General features: G+C 49.0%; 1 protein-coding gene across 2 annotated transcripts in view; it reads left to right on the top strand.

The window, feature by feature from the left end:
• Window positions 1-260: 260 nt before the first annotated feature.
• CERK (ceramide kinase) overlaps window positions 261-9,555 on the top strand; it is a 161,522-nt gene continuing 152,227 nt past the window's right edge. The window contains exon 1 of one of the 2 annotated variants that reach the window (XM_077264856.1): window positions 261-566. In XM_077264856.1, the coding sequence (XP_077120971.1) occupies window positions 416-566 (151 nt within the window). In that variant the 5' untranslated portion in view covers window positions 261-415. The remainder of the gene's footprint in view (window positions 567-9,555) is intronic. The other variant, XM_077264855.1, reaches the window with a different exon arrangement.

Genomic DNA, 9,555 nt, shown 5'->3' with positions numbered 1-9,555 from the left:
TACCCAGTCAGTACAGAGACCCCCCAGCTGCCAGCTGTACCCAGTCAGTATAGAGACCCCCAGAGCTGCCAGCTGTACCCAGTCAGTATAGAGACCCCAGAGCCGCCAGCTGTACCCAGTCAGTATAGAGACCCCGGAGCCGCCAGCTGTACCCAGTCAGTACAGAGACCCCGGTGCCGCTAGCAGTGACATTTTCCCCTCCGCTCCGCTGCTCTAGCCTCTTTCTGTTTGCCATCCTGCAGCTCCTCCCATACGCGGTTGATTTGCATACGTGTTGACGCGAGGGGCGGGGCCTCAGAAGCTCTTGGTGCAGACAATGGAAGTCCCGGACCGCTAGCTGGAGAGAATCCATGTGATCGGCCGGCGGGGGCGCCGCGGGTTCTGCCAGTGTGTACGGGCACCTGAAGCAGACGTCATGGAGCCCGCGCAGCCGCCCTCTCCCCCGGTGTTGTGCTCTGTACTGTCCGTGAAAAGTCACAGCTGTGAGGTGACCCTGGACCCCGGCCGATGGCTGCTGTCCTGGACAGAAGTCAGGCCCCGGCTGGAAGGACGCAGTAGCCGAGCTGGTGAGTGGCAGGTGCCCAGAATGGGGGGAGGGCTGTTACCGCACCACTGACAGCTGGTATCATATGGGCAATGTGTGCTGCAGAGGCGTCTGGTGTGTGCCAGGCTGGGCTGTGGGCAGAACGGGTAGCCTGTGCCCTCACCGCCCTGTGTATGGGTGTAATTACAGACAACACATTGTGAAACCCGCCTGGCACCAATGTGCTGCTGCTATACACAACTTGCCAGAACTTTCTGTACTTTTCCATTTGTTTGTGATACCGGACCATTACCTCCTGGGAATGCTGGGCATAAGTGGCCACAGCACTGTAGTGAGGCCTGACAGATGGGTCTTGTGTGCATCAGCCTCTTCCCCCTGCTGTGACCCTTGTGGAACCCCCCTCCCCCCCGTGTGCGACCCCCCCTCCCCCCCCTGTGTGTGACCCCCCCTGTGTGCGAACCCCCCTCCCCCCCCCGTGTGCGACCCCCCCTCCCCCCCCGTGTGCGACCCCCCCTCCCCCCCGTGTGCGACCCCCCCTCCCCCCCGTGTGCGACCCCCCCCTCCCCCCCTCCCCCCCGTGTGCGACCCCCCCTCCCCCCGTGTGCGACTCCTATGGGTTCCTTCCCCTTCTGCGTGCGACTCCTGTAGGTTACCTCCTCTTGCCCTTGTGCGTGCGACCCCCTGTGAGTTCTCTCCCTCTCTCCACCCTGTATGTGACTCCTGTGGGTTTCCTCTTCGCCCTCACCCCCCCCTGCGTGCGACCCCTGTGGGTTCCTTCTCAACCCCCCCTCCCCCCCGTGTGCGACCCCTGTGGGTTACTTCTCCCCCCCCCGTGTGCGGCCTCTGTGGGTTTTCTCTTCTCCACCCACGTGCGACCCCTGTTTGTTCCCTCTTCTCACCCCCCCCTGCGTGCGACTCCTATGGGTTCCTTCCCCTTCTGCATGAGACCCCTGTGGGTTACCTCCTCTTGCCCTTGTGCGTGCTACCCCCCTGTGAGTTCTCTCCCTCTCCCCACCCTGTATACGACTCCTGTGGGTTCCCTCTTCCCCCCTCACCCCCCCTGTGTGCGACCCCTGTGGGTTCCTTCTACCCCCCCTGTGTGCGACCCCTGTGGGTTCCTTCTACCCCCCCGTGTGCGACCCCTGTGGGTTCCTTCTACCCCCCCGTGTGCGACCCCTGTGGGTTCCTTCTACCCCCCGTGTGCGACCCCTGTGGGTTCCTTCTCAACCCCCCCTCCCCCCCGTGTGCGACCCCTGTGGGTTCCTTCTCACCCCCCCTCACCCCCGTGTGCGACCCATGCTTGTTCCCTCCCCTTTGCCGGCCACTCATGCAGCCTCCTCCTTTTCTCCCCTGCGCATGACCAATGTGGCCCCCACCCCTCTGCCCATGTGCAAACCCTGTGGCCCCCTCTCTCCTCTTCCTCTCCTGCTTGCGGACACCTGGGATGTCTGATCAGTACAGGAGTCAGCCGTATAACTGGCCTGTTAATAACCATAATGCTGTCACTGCTTCTGGCTACGGCTCATAACACTGGCAGATGACTTCCATTATATCACACTGACATGTGTTTGGGGATTTTATTTGTTCCTATTAGTAGTTGGATGTATATTGCTAATACTGTAAATATGTCATAGCTTTGCCTTCTGCTATAAAGGGGTGGCCCGGGACATGGAAGTTTCCTATTTTTACACTACTTTTATATGGAGCTATACATAAGGTCAGGTCATGTGACACCCCACAGATCAGCTGTTATTAGTGCTGCCACCAGCCAAGGTGTAAGCAGCCTGCAGAACAGACTCCAGCCGGTCACTCTTTACAGTGGCTTTCCTGCTGATCGGTAGTACCGAGCGGCGGTGTTCCAATCTGTTCAGTGTTTGCATTGCATTTCTGTTTGGGACTGTCCTGTAGAATTGGTAAGATTTTATCACCAACTGGCATCATTTCAATGTTTTTGATGTCACGGTCTATGGAGGAGTTATAAATAATAAGGTGATATATATATATATGCACAGTAGATAAATAGAAAGACATTCCCCCTCCCCCTCTTACTTTGTATTGTTACTTGTCTGTTCATCTTTCTATGAGTCATCTGACCGTTTTTATCTATTTTTCGTATTAATAAAGGACATTTTTAGCCTTAAAGGGAACCTGTCACCCCCAAATTCAAAGATGAGCTAAGCGCACCGGCATCAGGGGCTTATCTACATAATTCTGTAATGCTGTAGATAAGCCCCCGATGTATCCTGAAAGATGAGAAAAACAGGTTAGATTATACTCACCTGGGGGGGGGGGCGGTCCCGCTGTGGTGGGCGTTGCGGTCCGGTCCGGGGCCTCCCATCTTCTTACGATGACGTCCTCTTCTTGTCTTCACGCTGTGGCTCCGGCGCAGGCATACTGATCTGCCCTGTTGAGGGCAGAGCAAAGTACTGCAGTGCGCAGGCGCCTGGCCTCTCTGACCTTTCCCTGCATCTGCGCACTGCAGTACTTTGCTCTGCCCTCAACGGGGCAGATCAGTACGCCTGCGCTGGAGCCGCAGCGTGAAGACCAGAAGAGGATGTCATCGTAAGAAGATGGGAGGCACTGTCTCGGACCCCGACGCCTATCGGGCCAAACCGCAGCGGGACCGCTCCCCCCAGGTGAGTATAATCTAATCTCTTTTTCTCATCTTTCAGGATACATCGGGGGCTTATCTACAGCATTAGGGTATGTGCACACGTCAGGATTTCTTGCAGAAATTTCCTGAGGAAAACCGGAAATTTTCTGCAAGAAATCCGCATATTTTTTGGGGGGCTTTTTTCCCCGTTTTTTTCGCGTTTTTTTTTTAGCATTTTGCAAGCGTAATTAGCTTGCAGAATGCTAAAGTTTTCCAAGCGATCTGTAGCATAGCTTGGAAAACTGATTGACAGGTTGGTAACACTTGTCAAACATAGTGTTTGACAAGTGTGACCAACTTTTTCCTATAGATGCAGCCTATGCAGCATCAATAGTAAAAGATAGAATGTTTAAAAATAATAAAAAAAATGGTTATACTCACCTGCAGACAGCGGATCTCCTCAGCGGCGTCCGTTCCTATAGATGGTGTGTGTGTGCAGGACTTTCGATGACGTCGCGGTCACGTGACCGCGACGTCATCGCAGGTCCTTCACACACACCATCTATAGGAACGGAAGCGGCAGCATGCACCGCTGAGAGGCGGGAAGACTCCGGGGGCCATCGAAGGTGAGTATATGACTATTTTTTATTTTAATTATTTTTTTTTTTTTTACAATAATATGGTGCCCAGTCCATGGAGGAGAGTCTCCTCTCCTCCACCCTGGGTACCAACCGCACATAATCTGCTTACTTCCCTCATAGTGGGCATAGCCACATGTGGAAAGTAAGCAGATCAATGCATTCCTAGGTGTGCGGAATCCCCGCAATTCCGCAAATTTAATGAACATGTTGCTTTTTTTTCCGCGATGCAATTTTTTTCGCGGAAAAAAATGCAACATTTGCACAAGAAATGCGGAATACACTGAAAATAATGGGAGGCATATGTAAGCGTTTTTTTCGCGGTTTTTTTCGCATTTTTATCACGTTTTTATAGCGAAAAAAATGCGAAAAATACTGAACGTGTGCACATGGCCTTACAGAATGTTGTAGATAAGCCCCTGATTCCGGTGGGCTTAGCTCATCTTCGAATTTGGGGGTGACAGGTTCCCTTTAAAACTCTAGTTTGTTTTCTATTTTGTATATGAGGAGTGAATTTTGAGCATTTTTGCTTATCTATTCATGGTTTATTATGGCCTGAGATCTCTTTACCATTATGAGCATGGTGGTTGTGTTCAGGGCCGGACTGGGACTAAAATTCAGCCCTGGCATTTGAAGTTACACAGGCCCACTCGTCACATGGTGACTGTATAATATCTTTGTACACTTGTAGGTTACAAGAAGTGAGAGGAGTGTAACATGACTATATAACATATAATCACAGCTGTATCCAGCATTACAGCTCAGTCCTATTTATTGCTTTTAGTTGTAGTACCAAGAAAAGCCTCTACTTTACCTACATAACTGGATCTCGTAGATAATGAAGGGATGAGACGACCAAAGGCTATGGAACCTTATTCTGATGCTCCTTAAACTTTGCCTACAGCCACTTTTGGTTCCGCTGCACAGCACGAGACCCAGCGACTCTGAAGAGCGGTGACATCAGTAACATCACAGCTCTTCATTTATTCCAGGTCTTGCGCTGAGCTCAGCGACTGTGAAGAGCGGTATTGTTACTACAGTCACCGCTCTTCAGAGTCACTGGGTCTCGCCAGGTCTGGGCTAGTAGGTGGGGGTGTCTGATAGACACCTCTCCATTACTTACACCAGGGATTGATAGCAGCTGAGATTACACAGCTGACATCAACCCTAAAAATCATTACACATACCAGAATTAAAGGGAACCTGTCACCTCGTTTTTTCGGTATGAGATAAAAATACTGTTAAATAGGGCCTGAGCTGTGCATTACAATAGTGTAGTTTGTGGACCCCGATTCCCCACCTATGCTGCCGAAATACGTTACCAAAGTAGTCGTTTTCGCCTGTCAGGCTGGTCAGGTCGGATGGGCGTGGTGTCTTCCCCCAGATCTTGCGTAGTTTTCCGTTGGTGGCGTAGTGGTGTGCGCATGTCCAAGGTCCCGAATCCTGCACAGGGGTGTGAAAATAGCAGCGATGTCCGTTATTCCATTGGTGATCGGTGGGCGCGGCCATCTTGCTTTGGCCGCGCGTGCGCAGAAGCGGCGCTTTGCTGGCCGCGGCTTCAGGAAAATGGCCGCGGGCATCCGCGTGTGCGCAGATGGCTATCGCGGCGGCCATTTTCGTGAAGCCGAGATGCGAACTCTGCTTCACGAAAATTGCCGCCGCGCTAGCCTTCTGCGCACGCGCGGATGCCCGCGGCCATTTTCCTGAAGCCGCGGCCAGCAGAGCGCCGCTTCTGCGCACGCGCGGCCAAAGCAAGATGGCCGCGCCCACCGACCACCAATGGAATAACGGACATCGCTGCTATTTTCACACCCCTGTGCAGGATTCGGGACCTTGGACATGCGCACACCACTACGCCACCAACGGAAAACTACGCAAGATCTGGGGGAAGACACCACGCCCATCCGACCTGACCAGCCTGATTGACAGGCGAAAACTACTACTTTGGTAACGTATTTCGGCAGCATAGGTGGGGAATCGGGGTCCACAAACTACACTATTGTAATGCACAGCTCAGGCCCTATTTAACAGTATTTTTATCTCATACCGAAAAAACGGGGTGACAGGTTCCCTTTAAATGCTTTGGCGGCTGGGAAAAGCAGTAGAGTTAGCGCTATTCCCAGGCGCCGGGTGCTAACTACAACTGTCATCATCCTTGCCTGGTCTCCCTGTGAGGCATTTCTGTTGTATTTTCATGCGCTGATCTCAGGCCACTAAACGAGTGTGATCGACAATAGTGAAGTCGTTCTCTTGTTTCCCGGCCTCTTTACACCAACTGAGAAAGAATGAAGGGAACAGAACAATCACAATTAGATCAATCTGTCCCCATACAGTATCATGTTATCAGCAGCACAACTATAGTTTACACCGGCAATGTGCTGCTGAGAACAAGGATTTCTGTTCCCACATAAACAATCCAATCACTCGATGAATAGGCAGCATTTTGCTTGTTTAGTATAATACATCCCATAGTCCTCCATATATTATAATGTGCACCTCAGTCCTCCATATAGTATAATACACTCCTCAGTCCTCCATATAGTATAATACACTCCTCATAGTCCTCCATCTAGTATAATACAATCATCAGTCCTCCATATAGTATAATACACTCCTCAGTCTTCCATATAGTATAATACACTCCTCAGTCCTCCATATAGTATAACTAGATGTTGGCCCGATTCTAACGCATCGGGTATTCTACAATATGTATGTATGTATGTATGTATATAGCAGCCACATAGTATATAGCACAGGCCACCTAGTATGTAGGAGCCATGTAGTATATAGCAGACAAATACTACGTGGCCTGTGCTATATACTATGTGGCTGCTATATACATACATACATACATACATATTGTAGAATACCCAATGCGTTAATACAGGCCACGCAGTATATAACAGTGGCCACGCAGTATATAACAGTGGCCACGCAGTATATAACAGTGGCCATGCAGTATATTACAGTGGCCACGCAGTATATAACACAGCCCAAACAGTATATAACACAGCCCATGCAGTATATAGCAGTCACGTAGTATATAACACTGGCCAGGTAGTATATAAAACAGGCCATGCAGTATATAACAGTGGCCACGCAGTATATAACACAGCCCAAGCAGTATATAGCAGTCACGCAGTATATAACACAGGCCACGCAGTATATAACAGTGGCCACGCAGTATATAACACAGCCCAAACAGTATATAATACAGCCCACGTACTATATAACGCAGCCCACACTGGCCCGTAGTATATAACACAGGCGACGTAGTATATAACACAGGCCATGCAGTATATAGCACAGGGCACGTAGTATATAGCACAGCCCACGCAGTACACTATGTTCCAAATTATTATGCAAATGACATTTTTATCGGATTTTCCTAAATGGTTGGTGCAAATGACAGTCAGTCTAATAAAAGTAATCACCCGTTAGAGTATACATCGAATTCTATTGAAGAAACCTCCCAATGATAACAGTATAATCTCCAAAATGAATAAAAACCCAAAATGCACTGTTCCAAATTATTAGGCACAGTAGAATTTCTAAACATTTGATATGTTTTAAAGAACTGAAAATGCTCATTTGTGGAATTTGCAGCATTAGGAGGTCACATTCACTGAACAAAAAAGCTATTTAACTCCAAAACATCCTAACAGGCCAAGTTACATGTTAACATAGGAACCCTTCATTGATATCACCTTCACAATTCTTGCATCCATTGAGCTTGTGAGTTTTTGGAGAGTTTCTGCTTGTATTTCTTTGCATGAAGCCAGAATAGCCTCTCAGAGCTGCTGTTTTGGTGTGAACTGCCTCTCACCCTCATAGATCTTTTGCTTGATGATTCTCCAAAGGTTCTCTATAGGGTTGAGGTCAGGGGAAGATGGTGGCCACACCATGAGTTTATCTCCTTTTATGCCCATAGTAGCCAATAACTCAGAGGTAGTCTTTGCAGCATGAGATGGTTCATTGTTATGCATGAAGATGATTTTGCTCCTGAAGGCACGTTTCTGCTTTTTATACCATGGAGGAAAGTTGTCAGTCAGAAACTCTATATACTTTGCAGAGGTCATTTTCACACCTTCAGGAACCTTAAAGGGCCCTACCAGCTGTTTCTCCATGATTCCGGCCCAAAACATGACTCCTCCACCTCCTTGCTGACGTTGCAGCCTTGTTGGGACATGGTGGCCATCCACCAACCATCCACTACTCCATCCATTTGGACCATCCAGGGTTGCTCAACACTATCAGTAAACAAGACTGTTTGGAAAATAGTCTTCATGTATGTCTGGGCCCAGTGCAACCATTTCTGCTTGTGAACACTGTTTAAGGGTGGCCGAATAGTAGGTTTATGCACCACAGCAAGCCTTTGAAGGATTCTACACCTTGAGGTTCGAGGGACTCCAGAGGCACCAGCAGCTTCAAATATATGTTTGCTGCTTTGTAATGGCTTTTTAGCTGCTGCTCTCTTAATCCGATGAACTTGCCTGGCAGAAATCTTCCTCATTATGCCTTTATCAGCACAAACACATCTGTGCTCAGTTACAGCCACAAATCTATTAACAGTACGATGATCACGCTTAAGTTTTCGGGAAATATCTAATGTTTTCATCCCTTCACCAAGGCATTGCACTATTTCATGCTTTTCAGCAGCAGAGAGATCCTTTTTCTTTCCCACGTTACTTGAAAACTGTGGCCTGCTTAATAATGTGGAACATCATTTTTAAGTAGTTTTCCTTTAATTGGAATCACCTGGAAAACCAATTATCACATGTGTTTAAGATTGATTTCAGTGATCCATTGAGCCCTGAGACACAATACCATCCACGAGTTTATTTGAAAAACAAAACCATTAAATCTTTGACACTTAAATCCAATTTGCATAATAATTTGGAACAGTGTATATAGCAGCCACGCAGTATATAAGACAGGCACACAGGCGACGTAGTATATAGCACAGGCCACGCAGTATCTAACACTGGCCACGTAGTATATAGCAGCCACGCAGTATATAACACAGCCCACGTAGTATTTAGCAGTGTGGGCACCATATCCCTGTTAAAAAAAATAATTAAAATAAAAAATAGTTATATACTCACCCTCCGGGATCCAGCGGAGCTCTGGCGATGCGCGCACTGCTGCCGCCATCTTCCGTTCTCAGGATGTATTGCGAAATTACCCAGATGACTTAGCGATCTTGCGAGACCGCTAAGTCTTCTGGGTAATTTTGCAATGCATCTCTGGGAACGGAAGATGGCGGCAGGCGCGAGCGCATCGTCGAACGACGGAAGGTGAGAATAGCAGGTTTTTTTATTTTTAACATTAGATCTTTTTACTATTGATGCTGCATAGGCAGCATCAATAGTAAAAAGTTGGTGACACACAGGGTTAATAGCAGCGGTAACGGAGTGCGTTACCCGCGGCATAACGCGGTCCGTTACCGCTGGCATTAACCCTGTGTTAGCGGTGACCGAAGGGGAGTATGGAGCGGGCGCCGGGCACTGACTGCAGGTGAGTAGGGAGGGACTAATCGGACTGTGCCCGTCGCTGATTGGTCGCGGCAGCCATGACAGGCAGCTGGCGAGACCAATCAGCGACGCGGGATTTCCGTGACTGAAGTTGCCGACAGAAAGACGGAAGTACCCCTTAGACAATTATATATATAGATACACTCCTCAGTCCTCCATATAGTATAATACACTCCTCAGTCCTCCATCTATATATATAATTGTCTAAGGGTTTTTCTGTCTGTCTGTCCTGGAAATCCCGCGTCT

Source organism: Ranitomeya variabilis, chromosome 5, assembly GCF_051348905.1.
Source record: "Ranitomeya variabilis isolate aRanVar5 chromosome 5, aRanVar5.hap1, whole genome shotgun sequence".
NCBI lineage: Eukaryota > Metazoa > Chordata > Amphibia > Anura > Dendrobatidae > Ranitomeya > Ranitomeya variabilis.
Note: the sequence above shows the minus strand (reverse complement) of the source record. Positions and strands in the feature narration are given on the sequence as shown.